This window comes from Piliocolobus tephrosceles, chromosome 13 (genome assembly GCF_002776525.5).
Source record: "Piliocolobus tephrosceles isolate RC106 chromosome 13, ASM277652v3, whole genome shotgun sequence".
NCBI classification, from domain to species: domain Eukaryota; kingdom Metazoa; phylum Chordata; class Mammalia; order Primates; family Cercopithecidae; genus Piliocolobus; species Piliocolobus tephrosceles.
Window position 1 is genome coordinate 76,270,816 of NC_045446.1, and position 17,734 is coordinate 76,288,549.

General features: G+C 41.9%; 1 protein-coding gene and 1 long non-coding RNA gene across 17 annotated transcripts in view; one reads left to right on the top strand and one right to left on the bottom strand.

Moving 5' to 3' along the window:
• Window positions 1-5,110, bottom strand: part of PICALM (phosphatidylinositol binding clathrin assembly protein) — a 111,570-nt gene extending 106,460 nt beyond the window's left edge. For 12 of the 15 annotated variants that reach the window (XM_023209251.1, XM_023209244.1, XM_023209242.1 and 9 more), the window contains exon 1: window positions 4,676-4,805. In XM_023209251.1, the coding sequence (XP_023065019.1) occupies window positions 4,676-4,805 (130 nt within the window). Of the gene's footprint in view, window positions 1-4,675 lie in introns of all 15 variants that reach the window. The other 3 variants (XM_023209243.3, XM_023209250.3, XM_023209238.2) reach the window with 2 other exon arrangements.
• A 112-nt stretch (window positions 5,111-5,222) lies between these two features.
• Window positions 5,223-17,734, top strand: part of LOC116418422 — a 29,735-nt gene continuing 17,223 nt past the window's right edge. For both annotated transcript variants that reach the window (XR_004228429.1, XR_004228428.1), the window contains exons 1-2: window positions 5,223-5,360; window positions 10,891-10,922. This is a non-coding gene — a long non-coding RNA (uncharacterized LOC116418422). The remainder of the gene's footprint in view (window positions 5,361-10,890; window positions 10,923-17,734) is intronic.

Genomic DNA, 17,734 nt, shown 5'->3' on the forward strand with positions numbered 1-17,734 from the left:
ATAGATGCTTAGTAAGAACTTGATCTTGATTTTGTTTTAGAAAAGATAAGGCAGTGGTTGAAATAAAATGTCCCTGTAAATTAACTGGGAAAAATATGAATTAAAAAACAGAGACATACAGGATATGGTGACTCACACCTATAATCCTGGCACTTTAGGAGGCTCAGCTGGTAGACAGGATCCTTGAGCCCCGGAGTTTGAGATCTGTCTGAGCAACATAAGGAGACCCTGTCTATACAAAAATTAAAAATCAGCTGTGCGTGGTAGCAGGTGCCTACGGTCCTGGCTACTCAGGAAGATTGTCTGAACCCGGGAAGTCAAGGCTGCAGTGAGATGTGATTGCACCACTGCACTCCAGCCTGGGCAACTGGGTGAGACCCACCTCATTTTAAAAAAAAAAAAAAAGAGGACACATTACAGCCTTTAGCACAAATATTACATTTCAGTGAAATATGTCAAAACATAAACGTCCAAGGATAGTAAATAAGAATAAAGAAAATTAAGAATTCATATCAAAAAATAGGATAAGGGACAGGCATGCTGGCTCACACCCATAATCCCAGCACTCTGGGAGGCTGAGGCAGGAGGATTACTTGAGCCCAGGAGTTCAAGACCAGCCTGGGCCACATAGGGAGACCCTCATCTCTCCAAAAATAAAAAGTTTCTTTAACCAGGCGTAGTGGCACATGACTGTAGTCCCAGTTGCTTGGGAGACTGAGGTGGGAGGATCTCTTGAGCCTGAGGAGGACGAGGCTGCAGTGAGCTGTGATCCTGCCACTGCACACCAGTGACAGAGCAAGACCCTGTATCAAAAAAAGGGGGTGCCGGGCGCGGTGGCTCAAGCCTGTAATCCCAGCACTTTGGGAGGCCGAGACGGGCGGATCACGAGGTCAGGAGATCGAGACCATCCTGGCTAACACGGTGAAACCCCGTCTCTACTAAAAACTACAAAAAACTAGCCGGGCGAGGTAGCGGCGCCTGTAGTCCCAGCTACCCGGGAGGCTGAGGCAGGAGAATGGCGTGAACCCGGGAGGCGGAGCTTGCAGTGAGCTGAGATCTGGCCACAGCACTCCAGCCCGGGTGACAGAGCGAGACTCTGTCTCAAAAAAAAAAAGGGGTGGGTTAAGAATAAAGATCGTAAGATCAGATAAAAATGATTTATATATTAAGAAGTTATAAATTAAAAATTGTGGGCCAGGCACGGTGGCTCACATCTATAATCCCAGCCCTTTCGGAGGCAGAGGCGGGAGGATCACAAGAGACCCAGACCATCCTGGCCAACATGGTGAAACCCTGTCTCTACTAAAAATACAAAAATTAGCTGGGTGTGGTGGCGTGCGCCTGTAGTCCCAGCTCCTCAAGAGGCTGAGGCAGGAGAATTGCATGAACCTGGGAGGCGGAGGTTGCAGTGAGTCAAGATTGCACCACTGCACCCGAGCCTGGGGACAGAGCGAGACTCCAAGACTCTGTCTCAAAAAAAAAAAAAGAAAGAAAAAAATGTTTTCTATCCTGCAATCATCATGGTTCTTTTAAGCATTCTATACTGCTAAACAGAATGAGAAGCTACTTTCTATGTATATGAATTGCCCCCACCTGCAGCTGTGAGACAGGATTAAATGAGACGATGAGAAAGTGCCTGGAAAACTGAAGTCCTTCAAATATAAGGGCTGCTATGACTCTACCTTGATTATGGCTACTAAAGGCCTAAAATTAAATGGAAATCATGTTTATTTTTACAAACATATTCCAAGTTGGACAACGCTTTCACACTAGTGATGCTAGTCAATGTTATTATCCATTAACACCTACAGTATAAGCAAAGCAAAAAAATCTTTCTTCAGTAAGTATATAACATAGTATGAATTAAGCCATAATTCATGGATTATTAATAATCACTTCCTAATATGGAAAGATCTTGGCGAGAAACTGCACAGAAACCACCTCCACACTCTAAGTGCTCATAGGAAAACCAACAGTCCTAAGCATATTTTTTGTTAAATGCTGCCATTTTAAAATGAAATCATTTTCATTAGATTCATATAAATAAGCATCAGTTGCTAGAGGCATTAAAAGGTGCACATAAACTAAGCTTTCACTATAAAGAAAAATTCCTAAAAGATGAAAAAGTACTTGAAATGACAGGTTTCTGGATTAAAGCCTAAAGTTCATGATGTCAACAACATGAACTGTCTGTAGAAGACTTTTAAATTTTCTCAAAGCATGTTAGTGTGTGCAAAGAAGGTATTTGTTTAGTAAACCACTCACTGGTCAGACTTTACCTAAGATAAAGGTATTTTATTAGTGAGAACTGATTACAGGACATTTTAAACAACAATGTAGGGAAAATAGTATTCCAGTCTTTTAAAACTGCATTGAAAAGAAATAGAAGTACACTATCTACACATATATTTTTAAATCAAATACTACCAGGTATACTCAAGTTCCAAAGAGGTGAGAGCTTGTAAAAACAGAAGTGGAAGAGAAAAAGAACAACAAATGCAAGATTATCCTCCAAACCTAATCCCAGTTAGCATCTGCAGTAGTGGTTAAAAAAAGAGAAATAGCTAATAACATTTATGAAACCACATGCAAATAGGACTCTTCCAACCTTACCTATTTTCTCCTCTTTTTGGCAACGCGTTAAAAGAACCACTGCTACATTTGAAATAAGACACAAACCTTTATTTAAAAACTTTTAAAAGACTTATCGATTCTTATTTTGAAAGAGGAAAATAGTTCACACAGTCACAAGTAGTTTCTTCATACTCCCATACCAAAAAAAAAAAAAAACACCAAAAACAACTAACAGAAGAATTAACACAGTGTCAGGGCAAACTGTAAGATTTGGTAGGGCAAATCAAGTAGTCATTTGAAGAGCCTAAATAGTAGAAACGTCTACTACACATATCAGATAATCAAAAAATCACATATGGCTTTACGATGCACTTTAAAAAGTTTTCTAAGTGTCACCATTTAAATATACTCTCCATTCTCTAAGACAAACAAGGACTGAGAGTTTAAAAGCAGCTTGAACGCATATCTGAAAGAACCAAGCACTAATGCTTTTTATTTAAAACTTTTTTCCACAGTGGAGGAACAATCACAACGAATAATGGGCTTCTGTGTAGCAAAAACTTGTTCTAACAGCATTCATGAGCACAGTAACTTGGAAGAATTTACATTTTGTACATTTTTTTTTTAAGTGCAAACTTTACGGCCAAAGTCCAAATAAGAAATTAAAACAAGCTTCCAGACAGTGAATTATCTTTCAGGGCATGCTCACTCTTGCTTCAAACAGTAAAGCAAAGTAACTTTCATGTATGATGAAAGTCAGTCAGACTAATGTGTTCAGTCATTTAAAAAGGTAACTTATTTATAGTGACTATTTCCCTATTTTTCCCTGAAAAGTTTCAAGTCTAAGCTCCATTGGCTTGAGTGATCCAATGAGCTTTGTACCCCGAGGTAAAAGAGCGCAAAGAAAAAGGAGGATATTACAGGTGACTTCCAGGTTAGAAAAAAGTTGCGAGGAGTCAGCTCTACTAATCAGCTCTACTAATTGTATCTACGTTAGCGAATGGACGAATACTGTGTCGTGTAAGAGAAACTGGTTCCTCAAAAGGTAACTGGCATAATTAAAACGTATCCAAACTCAAGCATCATCAAACATCATTTTGCCAATGTTTTTTAAGGGATGTATGTTATTTGTAAGTAAATTTATTAATCCATTTGGAATTCCAACAGTCTACGCTTAACACTCAAGCTTCTGAATTCAGGCCGCCAGAGTTAACAGTTCCGGGAACTGATAAGAATATCAGCAAACAGCCTTTTTCCAGTTCCCCATTTGAAAAGGTGGGGGGCAGAGCTGACAGTCACAAACTCACCCCAGTCAAAAGTATGAACAACACTATGATTAAATTCCACCAGAGGCAAATAAAAATCCCAACTTTCCAGAAAGCTTTCCCTACACCAAATTGAATCCTTTTACTTTCAATCTCACAAAGAAGGTAATCTGAAATAAAAGTCGGGTAAGTGGGTATGGTATTTAAAATAAAATGAGTCAAAAAAAACTACACTGAAGCTACTAGAGAGGCGATGAAAGGTAACCCAAACGCGAGAGAGAAGGTGGACGAGAAAGCCAGGAACGGATGGGAGAAGCAGCCAGTGGAGCAAAGGAAGTGAGGGATCACTTCAAGGGAGGCAGCCCAGAGGGATAACAGGGATCTGGGTGCAAGGAACCAGGCGTTTGCGGAAACCCGAAGAAGGCTGATGAAGAAACAATGGGGCTGGGCAGACGCTCAGGCGAGGGCGACAAGGCAGCACCGGACGGGTGGGAAGGGAGAGCAGAAGGCTGCAGTGGAGACGGCTAGCGGGTGAGAAGCCAGGTGGGGAGGCAAGTTGGTTGGGTATGATGGGTGTGGTAGCGCACCGGACAGGAGGGGAGGATCCCCTAGGAATAGGGAGGGGACTGGCTTGTCAGATTTTGAGACGGGGAGCGGAGGCCGTGAAGGCAGGTGTGATGGAAGCAAAAGAACACAGCCCAACGGGCACAGGACCCGCCGTGCCAGAGAAGACGCAGGGAGGGAAGAGGCAGCAGACGGGGGAAAGAAAAGAGAGGGAGAGAAGGACGCGGGTCGCGCGGGCGCCTGGGAGGGGGGCCGCGGTCGGCTTCACTCACAGTCCAGGTGCTTTTTCTTGGGCCCCATGATCTCGTGGGTCGTGGCCTTGCATACTGTCTTGGATACGGCAGAGCCCGTGACACTGTGCTGGGCGGCAGTGATTCGGTCCGTGAGACTCTGGCCGGACATCTCTGCAGTTCCTCCACCACCCCACCCGCTCAGCAGCCGGCGGGGACTGGGACCCCCAAGAGCCGGAGGGTCCCCACCCCCCACCGCACCCCCTACCCCCACCGGCTCCTTCCCCGCCTGCCGGCCTGGGGCGCGGTTCGGGGCCGCGCGCTGCCACCCAGGCCAGAGAGAACCGGCTTGTATCACCCGCGGAGTCGGACAAGATGTCGGGCACTCCCTTGCCCCCGCCTCAGTTCAGCCCACCCCTTCCCTGGTCAGCTGGAGCCGGGCAGGGTAAGAGGGACAGGCAGCTGCAGGAAAATGGCGGCGCCAGGCTCCTCCTCGGAGCTTTCCGGGCTGCCCCCGGGTCACGTGACTTGGACACCGCCCCTCCTCCCTTCTCCCGCCCCTTTCCCCTTCCCTTTCCTCTTCGACGCCCGCCCTCCCTCGCTCAACGAGGGAAGAGCGGGGCGGCGCCCGCGCGTTACGTGATGGAACTCGCCAGGCGGGCGCAACAGGAGGCCCGCCCGAGAGGAGTGCGCAGCCGGCGCGTCACGTGACTCTCCCTGCCAACAGGTCGCCTGAGGCTTGGCCCGCGGGGGTCACAGACAGGGGGCGGGGCGGGAGAGGAATGGCGAGAGCGGCGTGCTGGGGGCGGGGCGGCAGGCTTCTCCACTTACCCCCAACTCAAGTGTCTCCTCGTGTCTGTGGTTGAAACCAACAGCTTGACAAAGGAGGTGCAGCTGCCGTCACAGCTTCCCCTGAAGTCGGGGGTATTAGGCCTCTGGCTCCCTGAGCTTTCCTTGCAGAGTCAAGAATGTATTTCGAGACGCCTCCCAAAGCCGCCCTCCTGGCTTAAAGGAGAAGGTTCCAGCCGGCCTATTTTTTGAACCTGCCAGCAGGCCTCTCTCTACCGTGGAACTATTGAAGCTCTCCTTATTTACTTACCCCAGAAAGGTTTTTTTTTTCCCCTCTTTCCTTGAGAGGCTTGGAAATGTCACCTGGTTTTGTTTATCTCTACTCCGAAAACCCGACACGTTGCTGCCATTCTAAATTTAGATACTAGCTGGCCCGTATTCATTCTCTAGGGTGTGGAATAGGACAGGAAACACATAGCTTCACTGGAATTTGAAAAGGGAAGTAGTAGGATGATGTCAACAGCGATTAGCTTGACCCTACATGGCTGACTGCTGTGGTGATTAAAGGTCCAGACCATAGAAGGAAGTGAGAGGGGCGGTAAATGGAGAAGTCCCATTCAAATAGTCCAGACATCACTGCCTGCCATCTCTCTTGGTTTAGTCTTTCTTTCCTTGGCCTCTTTTCTCTTATTGGGTGAGCCAGATTTCCATGGAAAGACGTTGACACTGCCCTGTGGACATTTTAAAAGAAGTATTACATCCTGAAATACTATTGAATGAGACCCAGACCATACATAACAAAGCCTTTTATATGTTATTAGAGTCTCTACATTTAACCCAGGGTTAGGGATAAGTTGAAAAATCTCTTGAGTGTTAAGTTACCATGATAGTCACATGTAATCTTGCTAGTTTCAAATGAAATGCTAACATTCTCAGAAAGTCTGTGTACACCATCTGCCAGCCAAATCCAAAATACTGTGCTTCAATCTGGTGACTCTCAAAGGATGCAAAGCTGATAGATATTTAACATTTTATGTATCATATCAGGAATTTTGTGGTCTCCCATTCCATATTCCCCACACTCCCTCACCCCCCTTTTTTCCCCACTATGGCTGGTGAAATTCTGCAGCAACATGCTCTTGCCAAGAACACAGAGTTCTTAATCCCGGCGGGCTTCATCTTTGTCAAGCCAGCCTCCAATTTCACAAAACTATAATGACTTCCTTCAGTGTACTGCAATCCATCTGTGGTTTGGTGCCCAGTTTGCTGTCCCATCTCCTTTGGGCAGTGGAATTACCAAATTTTCAAGACATGTTATCAGCCATCATTGCTACTGGTCTATGGGTTCCACTGTATAAGTTACTGGTTGGCTTGAGCCTCTGCATTGGTAAACCCCTAACTGAGGTCAACACTAACATGGTCTAGCTATCAACAGGTGAATATTTTATCCTTAGGGAAAATGTCAGTCATTCCTAAGTACATAACAGGAAAGTATTACACTGTTACCAAAGTACTACACTGTTACCAAAGAGGTTCTTTCAAACCACTTTTATTACGATAATTGTTGACATGTTTACCCTATTAACAAGCTGCTGTTAGAAATATCATTTTATTTTTTTCCAAGTATACATGGTACAAGTTTCTAACTATGTAAATAATCAATAATCATTGAAGAGGATTATGTGTAGTTGTGAACTGAAATCTATGGAGAAATTTAGAAGAAGATGGGGAATTGTTCTAAGGATAGACATTACTGACCTATTTTGTCTTACATGCTTAAGTGTTCTCTGTATCAGTTTCCTTGGTCTATTCAGGAAATATCTCTACCTGAAGTTCCACAGATGCCAACTCACCATGGCCAAAACTGAACTTCTCTTGCCCTTGCCCAGCATCCTATATCTTTAATTCATACTGTTCCCTGTGTCTGTTAATGGCCTCACCACATGCCCAGAAGCTCCCCTCAGAAAGCTGTGATTCAGAGTTCTCCTTCTGTTTTATTTCCCTCATCAAGCCTAACCTACTCTCAAACACATCCCATCTCTAACACCACTTCTGTTGCCTTAGTTCCAGCCTTTATGATCTCTGTTGTACTAGACTATTTTAGTAACTTCTTGGCTGATTCTGTCGTTTATACCCTGACTCTCCAATTCAGATCTTTCTGAAACTAAAATGTGATTGTCTCTTCTTTGCTTTAAGATCTTCCATTAGCTCCCCCATCGCTACCCTAAAGGATGAAATTAAGGACTCTCAACATGGCATACATGGTTCTTCATGATCTGGCCCCATTTTAGAAGTTTCTAAGTATGTAAATAATCAGTGACCATTGTAGAGGTTTATGTGTAATTGTGAAATGAAATATATGGAGCAATTTAGAAGAAGATGGGGAATTAGAACTAAGAATAGGCATTACTGACCTACTTTATCTTACATACTTAAGTTTTCTCTGTGTCAGTTTCCTCGGTCTATTCAAGAAATATCTCACCTGAAGTTCCACATATGCCAACTCACATGGCCACCTAAACCTGTTGAGCCTTGTCTCTTCCCATTCCTCTAAATTCCCCTACCTACCTGCTACTTGTTAAGCCTCATCTCTTCCGATTCCTTTAAATGCACTTCAGCCAATATCACACTACTTGACATACTTGGATGTCATGCTGTTTCACATCCCAATAAGCAGTTACTGGTTTCCTTTTGTTACTCATATCTTATATGTCCTTCTGTTATCGTTTTTTTTGTTTGTTTGTTTGTTTTTTTTTCTTGAGACAGGGTCTTGCTCTGTCGCCCAAACTGGAACGCAGTGGCCGAATCTCAGCTCACTGTAAGCTCCGCCTTTTGGGTTCACACCATTCTTCTGCCTCAGCCTCCCGAGTAGCTGGGACTATAGGCGCTTGCCACCTCGTCTGGCTAGTTTTTTGTATTTTTTAGTAGAGACGGGGTTTCACCGGGTTAGCCAGGATGGTCTCGATCTCCTGACCTTGTGATCCGCCCGTCTCGGCCTCCCAAAGTGCTGGGATTACAGGCTTGAGCCACTGCGCCCGGCCGTCCTTCGGTTATCTAATTGTTATTGTGATTGACTACTTGCACTAACATGGGGGTGCAGAGATACATCCATGCTAGTGTTATGGTTGATGCAAGGTAGATACACAGTAGATGGTGATTGGATGAATAAATGAGAACACTTTGAAATCACACATTCAGACACACCATCACTCCAAACCTCTCATTTGATAAAATCTGCCCACTTTTTCACACCTATAGCATGTCTGCTGGGCATGGAGGCATAAGCCTATAGTCATAGCTACTTGGGAGGCTGAAGCAGGAGGATTCCTTGAGTCCAGGAGTTTAAGCCTGCAGTGAATTATGATTCTATCACTGCATTCCAGCCTGGATGACAGAGCAAGACACTGTCTCTAAAAATAAATAAATAAAGTATGTCCATCCCATAATTATCTGTTTAGAGCATCATCCTTATTTAGTACCTTCTTAATTAATTTACTCTTTCAAAAAATATGTATTGAACTGTGTGTCAGGCATAGGGATTCTAAGTGTTAAACACTATTTACAGTGAACCTATCAGTCCTTTGGGAACTAGTCAGTTCTCAACTTGAAGGTCTCTTTGCTTTGATTGTAAGGGCGCAGACCAAAAACAGAAGGAAAAAACTTGAATAACATATTTTCTAGATATTTCTTAGGCTCTTCCAACTAAAAGGTATGTTGTAGAGAGGCAGGGAGTGTTGGGAGAAGGAGCAAGTTTTTTTTAATGCCTCCTATGTGCTAGAAACACTACACTTTAAAATTTTAATGCTCATAACAATAACTTCAAAAAGTATCATGCCCATCCAATACAAGAAAACAGACAAGTCTTAGAAATTACTTTTTATTTTTATTTTTTTGAGACAGAGTCTCACTCTGTTGCCCAGGCTGGAGTGCAGTGGCGCAGTCTCGGCTCACTGCAAGCTCCACCTCCTGGGTTCACACCATTCTCCTGCCTCAACCTCCCAAGTAGCTGGGACTACAGGCACCCATCCACCACCACGCCTGGCTAATTTTTTGTAGTTTTAGTAGAGATGGGGTTTCACCATGTCAGCCAGGATGGTCTTGATTTCCTCACCTCATCATCTGCCCACCTCGGCCTCCCAAAAGTGCTGGGATTACAGGTGTGAGCCACCGCACCCGGCCAAATCTTAGAAATTGAGTAACTTGCCAAAATCCCACAGATAACTAAGTGGCAGAAGCAAGATTTAAAAAATAATTCTCCTTCCAATACTCTACCCAGACCCTTTAGCCAGTACTTGAAGCAGCTGCCAATATAGACTAAATTTATTCAACAGATAGTTCTTGCCTGCATACTATGTGCCAGGGTTTTCTAGACGCTAAGATAAAATAATGTGCAAGACAAACAGGGCCTCAGTTCTTAGAAATCGTAGTCTGTAAATGGTAACAAAGAAGAAAATAGGTAAAAGTATGCTGCACCTGAGGAACCTTAAGTCGTCATCAATAACTTAAGAAAGTGGCAAAGGAATATGGAAGAGAAAATTGACGAGAATTTTTACTTTTATTATTATACTTTATTATCTAAATTATAATCTTTTGATATTAAGCTAACTAAACTGATGTGAACACATGGCAAACCCTTCCTCCCTCACCTTTCTGTGTTTACACTTCCTGATGCTGCCAGCCAGTTAGAGATCATAAGGTCACATAACCTTACAAAGGTAAGGACTTTTCTTTGTAGCTAAGTTCCCTTGCTAGAACCTCTAAACAAAGTCATGTGCTGCATGACATTTCAGTCAACAATACACCACAGATACAGGGGTGGTCCTATAAATTATAATACCATGTTTTTACTGTATCTGTTCTATGTTTAGATATATGTTTAGCTACACAAATACCATTTTGTTACAGTTGCTTACAGTATTCAGTACAGTAATGTGTAGTACAGATTTGTAGGCTAGGAGCAACAGGCTATAAAATATAATCTTGGTGTGTAGTAGGCTATGCCATCTAGGCTTCTGTAAGTGCACTCTGTGATGTTCGCAAACCAACAAAATTGCCTAATGACACGTTTCTCAGCACTTTTCCCCATTGTTATGTGATGTACGACTGTATTCCACTTCAACTGCAGGAAACTTATTCAGACTCCCAGCATATGTATTTGTGACAATAATAATAATATGTGACTTTGTTGATTACTTACCCTGTTCTAAGCATGTTACATACATTATCTCAGTTACACCCTAAAACTTCATGACCTTAAGTGGCAGAGACAGCAAACTGTGTCCTTTTCCCCTTGAGCACATAGTTAGACCACATTTCCCAGCCTCCTTTGCAATTAGTTGGGATCTTGTGACTGACTTCTGTCCCAGAGAATGTGGACAGAAATAATGAAAGCCATTTAAGGCTTGACCCATAAGGCCTCTAAAACCTCCTACACATGCTCCATATTCTCTTTCTTTCCCTTCTTACAGGCTGAATGAAGACTTCAGAGAATCTAGAGGAGGTCAGTACCACAAAATGTAAGAAGCCTGGGGTCACAGATGAATCCTTGGAGGAATGCTGCCCGTGAGAACTGCATGACCAGAAACATAAATTATGCTGCCGAGCGCAGTGGCTCATGCCTGTAATCCCAGCACTTTGGGAGGCTGAGGCGGTGGATCACCTGAGGTCAGGAATTAGAGACCAGCCTGGCCAACATGACGAAACCCCGTCTCTACTAAAAATACAAAAATTAGCTGAGCATGCTGGCATGCGCCTATAATCTCAGCTCCTCAGGAGGCTGAGGCAGGAGAATTGTTTGAACCCTCAGAGGCAGAGGTTGCATTGAGCCAAGATTGTGCCGCTTCATTCCAGCTTGGGCGAAAGAGCAAAACTCTGTCTCTAAATAAATAAATCCCCTGAGATTTTTGATGCTGTTTGTTACAGTAATCAGCTACCCTACCTAATATACTTCTTTTCTCTCCATTTTACTGATAAAGAAATTAAAGCTTAGGAAAAGTAAGTAACTTGCTTAAGCTTGCTCAGCTATTAGGTTGGGGAAGTAGGATTGGAGCTCAGGTCTACCTAACTTTGTAGCTGGGCTCTCACTGCTTGTGTTCCTCGTGGAACTATTTCATGTACTTCTAAAATTTTCATAAAAATTCCATATGGCCCTTTAGTACAAACTGCTACATCTAGCATGGCTACAAAAACAATAATCATGGTAATCTCCAGCTTCTCTAACAGGTATGAGGCTCTCTTACTATCTTTAACACATTCCTGCCACACTTTCCTTTCTTTCAGATACATTACTTTTAAAATTTCAAAATAACAATATGTTTGGACTTTTTTAGTTATTCAGAGATGATGTCTAGACTGGTTGTTAAATACAATCCGTCCCTTGAAAGGGAAAATTAACCAAACCTTGACCCTGAATCGTCATAAAAACCTCTAATTAGGCATGGTGCAGTGGCCTCAACTGTAATTCTGGCACTTTGGGAGGCCTCAGTGGTAGGATCACTTGAGTTCAAGAGTTAGAGACCAGCCTAGGCAACATAGTGAAACTCCTTATCTACCTACCAAAATTTTTAAAACTTAGCCAAGTGTGGTGGTGTGCAGCTATAATACCAGCTACTTGGGAGACTGAGGCAGGAGGACAGCTTGGGCCCAGGAGCTTGAGGTTATAGTGAGCTAAGATTAGGCCACTACACTCCAGCTTGGGCAACAGAGTAAGCCCCTGTCTCAAACACACATGCACACACACACACACACAACCTCTGTAATTATGAAGTAGAACAAAATTAGTACATATGAGATGTTAACATACCTGGGGGCCATTTTTCTCTGTAACCTAAGAGGATGAATCAAGTAAAAATGTGTTAGAACATGCAACTTTGAACTAAAATGAAATCAGAAGCTTAATGCTAATGTTAATATTGGGATATTGAATTTTGACCAATAGGTATCAGAAAAATGAAGGAGATTTATTAATTCATTTCAAGTAATGGGAGATATACTGGATTTGGAGTCAGACACATTAGATCTTGAACTTAGGTTCAAAACTCTGGGCAAGTTACTCACTTTCTAATACATAACACAGGGATAATAGTAAATATCTTGCAGATTTCCTGTTAGGATTAACATAATGTATACAAAAAAAACTAGTAAAATTCTTGACACACAGTTGTCACTCCATAAATAGGATTAATCAACATTTACCCAGGATTTGCTATGAGCAAAGCACTCTGCTACATTCTCAGGATACAGAGATGACTTAGACAAAATGCCAACACAGTATGTTAAGTACTATGATAGAGGTGTTGCATACAGTATTAAAAGAACAGAGAAAAGGAACCCTGAATTCTGCTTGGAGCAATCAGTGAGGGTTTCCCAGGGGCATAAATTGCCATGTTCTTTATATGTTTATCCTTTTGGCTTTGCATCTTTATCCTCTTGGCTCTTTTATTCCCCCTCTTCTGGAGTAAGGTCCTTGATTGTTAATGAACACCTTTGTCCTTTACTCATGGTATTCCTAAGGCATTTGACAACAAATACGGGACCAATTATTCATACAGCAGTAAGGTTGAACAAACCCTACCCAAATTAAAGGGGAAAAGACACTTGTTTATATAAGGAAGATCTGAATGGATTATGGCACATGCTTTCATTGTCCACTTTTGAAAACCTGGGACTATGGCTTTGAAATGCCTTGTGAACTCTATAATCATTTTTGTCTTAGTGTCTGTCTGCATTGCAGTTACTAGATCATCAGAGTCTTAAATGCTGCTGCACATCCATTGTTAAACTAGATAATTTACAGATGATCATTCAACAAAAAGAATGAGAAGGTTTCATAAAGAGGTCAAAATAACTACCATGAAAAACTCAATATACCATTGCAACTTATTAAATAGCAATGCAGATCTGGACTGATCATGTTCCAGGTAATAATAGTATTTCTTCCAACTTGGGTTGAAGATTGGCCGAAAGAAAGGAGACTGAGAAATGAAGCAAAAACTATAATGATTTGCAAAATGAATCAACTGTACCATTCCATGACATGCAACACAAACACAAAATTGAAGCCCTTACTGTTCTAACGCCAACTTGCTTAGAGACTTACAAGTTAAACCACAGATGAACTGATTTAATGTAACTCTGCACACACATATGTTCTATACCTCATCTAGTTAACAAATTTAAACCAATCTCTGCACTGGCTACTAATGTCAGCCGTAAATCCCCCCATGATTAACGCCAGCCTCCTCTCAAATCCTGTACATAATACCTTTCCCTAACTCCCCCTTTTGAGACATTACTAAAATTTTGTTATGGTGATGCTTCTCCTTATTAGTAACTTTAATAAATCTAGATTTTTATAATTAGCAGGTTTTCTCATGGTTTTTGTATGGAGATGGCAGGCTAAATTATGTCCCCTCCCTGCCAAAGATGGCAGGTCCTAATGCCTGAAACTCATGGCTATATTTTACATGGTAAAGAAATGTTGGCCAGGTACAGGGCTCACGACTATAATTCTAGCACTTCGAAAGGCTGAGGCAGGTGGATCACTTGAGGTCAGGAGCTCGAGACCAGCCTGGCCAACATGGTGAAACCTCATCTCTCCTAAAAATACAAAAATTAGCCAGGCATGGTGGCACACACCTATAATCCTAGCTACTCGAGAGGCTGAGGCAGGAGAATCACTTGAACCCGGGAGTTGGAGGTGCAGTGAGATCGCACCACTGTACTCCGGCTGGGTGACAAAACGAGACTGTGTCTCAAAAAAATAAATAAATCTAAATACAAAAATTAACTGGGCGTGGTGGTGCATGCCTGTAATCCTAGCTACATGGGAAGCTGAGGCACAAGAATTTCTTAAACCTGGGAGGTGGAGGTTGCAGTCAGCCGTGATTGTGCCACTGCACTCCAGCCTCAGTGATGAAAACTCTCAGAGCAAGACTCCGTCTCAAAAAAAAAAGAAAGAAAGGTTGCATTGCAGATTTAATAAAGTTTAGGATGGGGAGATTATCCTGGATTATCTGGGTGGGACCAGTGTAATCACAGGGTACTTATAAGAAAAACACAGGCAGAGGGAGGAAAAGGCTATGTAATAACAGAAGTAGAGATAGTGATATTGCCTCAATCCAAGGAATGCCAGTCACACCTAGAACCTGAAAGAAACAATGAATAGATTCCCTTTGGAAACTAGAAGGAATCATCCTTGTCTACATTTTGTGTTTGGTCCCACTAGACTTATTTTAACACTAACATAAAAGAAGGTAACTTCTGGAGGTTAGAAGTCTAAAATCAGATAAAATAATAAATTTCTATTGTGTTAAACCACTATGTTTGTGGTCATTTTGTTGCAGCAACAAAAGGAAACTAATACAGGGAGATTTGGCAGCAATTTGCAAAGTACATTCTTGTTGCTGTGTAGAGAATGGAATGTAAAATAAGAATAGAAGCAGGAAAAATAGCTAAGAAGGAATTGTTGTAGACCAGAAGAGCAGTGATCTGACTTAAATTAGGGTGGTAGGCATGGAAGTCAAAAGAAGTAGATAGGTTTATATATATGTTGAATAGAGAATCAACAGAATTTGCTGGCGGATTGAATGGTAGAAAGTAGAATCTGGGGACCGTTGCTCAAGTAAAGACTATGAAAAGATGACTCTTAGGATTTTGGACTGAATAACTGTGTGAATGGAGAATAAGGACAGACGAAGTTGGAAGGAAGATAGCTTATATGCCACAATTAAAAAGAGCCTGGATATTGTCCTGAAGTGAAAGATTCTAAGGACAGAAGTGATACGGAGAACTAATCTTTGTGGAACCTCTCATACTTGAAATTCAATTAGTCTTTTAAATGATCCCCTGAGCCAGAAACCATGATTCTATCTCTTCTTCTTCTACCTGTATAATGTTTTGGTTTTTAATTCAATTACAGCCTTGTTATGAGATATCAAGAAAGTTTTGGACAGCTAAATTTTACATTTTATGGTCTTCATTAGGCCTGATTCACAGTAGGATTACAGAAGATTAGAAAACAAAAAGCTCATAAAAATAGTTGTACTCCTTTATAACACTTATCCCAAGGGCAAGATCAAAATAAAACTAGCTGGTGGATAGAGTATGATAGTGGCATTAGAAATAACAAGAAGGCTATTGATTCTAGAGGTGAAAGTGCATAGGAGTTGGCAAAGAGATTGCATGCAATGGATTAAGGAGAATGCAAATTTTAGGTTGATTCCTAGGTTTCCGGTTGTATCATGATGCTATTCACTAAAAAGGAGAATCCTGGAGCAGGGGGAAGTTGGAAAGGTAGCAGGGAAAGAATGTTGTATTCAGTGTGAACATACTGATTTTTTAAATTAATAAACTTTTGTTTTTTTTAGAGAAGGTTTAAATTCACAGAAAAATTGAGTGGAAAATATGGACAGTTCCCACATAGCTCCTGTCCCAACACATGCACAATCTTCCCCACTGTGGACATCAAGTGCCACAATGGTACATTTGTTACAATCAGTGAACCTACATTGACACATCATTGTCACTGAAAGTCCATTGTTTACATTAGGGTTCAGTTTTGGAGTTGTACATTCTATGGGCTTTGACAAATGTATAACATGTATCCACCAGTATAGAATCATACAGAATAGTTTTACTGACCTAAAAATTCTCTGTGTTCTGCCTATTCATCTCTCCCTTCCCCAACCTCTGGCAATCATTGATTTTTCACTGTCTCCATAGTTTTGCCTTTTCTAGAATATCATATAGTTGGAATCATACAGTATATGCCCTTTTAAGATTGGCTTCTTTCACTTAGTAATATGCAAATAAGATTCCTCAGTGCCTTTTCCTCAATTGCGTAATAGCTCATTTCTTCTTAGCACTAAATAATATTTTCTTATCTAGGTGTACCACAGTTTACTTATCCAGTCACCCACTGAAGGACATCTTAGTTGCTTTCAAGTTTTGGCAATTATTAATAAAGCTGCTATAAACATCTATGTGCATGTTTCTGTGTGGACATAAGTTTTCTTTTCCTTTTTTCCTTTTTTTTTTTTTTTTTTTTTGGAGACCGAGTCTTGTTCAGTCGCCCAGGCTGGAGTGCAGTGGAGCCATCTGGGCTCACTGACTGCAACCTCTGTCTCCTGGGTTCAAGTGGTTCTCCTGCCTCAGCCTCCCAAGTAACTGGAATTACAGGCACCTGCCATCATGCCCAACTAATTTTTGTTTTTTTGTAGAGACAGGGTTTCACCATGTTGGCCAGGCTAGCCTCAAACTCTTGACCTCAGGTGATCCGCCTGCCACGGACTCCCAAAGTACTGGGATTATAGGCGTGAGCCACTGCACCTGGCCGAACATAAGTTTTTAGTTCATTTGGGTAAATACCAAAGAGCACAATTGCTAGATCGTATGGTAAGAATATGTTTGTTTTGTGAGAAACTGCCAAACTGTCTTCCAAAGGGGCTCCACCATTTTGCATTCCCACTGGCAATGGATGTGAGTTTCTGTTGCTACGCGTCCTCTCCAGCATTTGGTATTTTCAGTGTTCTGAATTTTGGGTCATTCTAATAGGTTTGTAGTGGTATCTCATTGTTGTTTTAATTTGGATCTCCCAATGACATATGATGTTGAACATCGTTTCACCTTATTACTTACCATCTGTGTATCTTCTTTGGTGAGGTGTCTGGTCAGGTATTTTGCTCATTTTTAAATTGGCCTTTCATTTTCTTATTGTTGAGTTTTAAGTATTCTTTGTATGTTTTGGATAACAGTCCTTTATCAGATGTTTATTTTGCAAATATTTACTCCTAGTCGATTGCTTATCTTATTCAATTTTACATTGTCTTTCACATAGTAGAAGTTTTTCAATTTTTTTTTCTTTTCTTTTCTCTTTTTTGTAAGACAGGGTCTCACTCTGTCACCCAGGCTGGAGTTCAGTGGCACAATCAGGGGTCACTGCAGCCTTGATCTCCTGGGTTCAAGTGATTCTCCTGCCTCAGCCTCCCTAGTAACTGGGACTGCAGGCATGTGCCAGCATGCCTGGCTAATTTGTTCATTTTTTGTAGAGATGGGGTTTCACTGTGTTGCCCAGACTGGTCTCAAACTCCTGGCCGCAAGCAATCCTCCTGCCTTGGACTCCCAAAGTACTGAAATTCAGGCATGAGCCACCATGCCAGGCAAAGTTTTTCAATTTTAATGAAGTCCAGCTATCATTTATTTCATGAATCATGCATAGGGTTGAATCTAAAAAGTCACTGCCATACCCAAGGTCATTTAGGTTTTCTCCTTGTTATCGTGTGGGACTTTTATAGTTTTGTGTTTTATATTTAG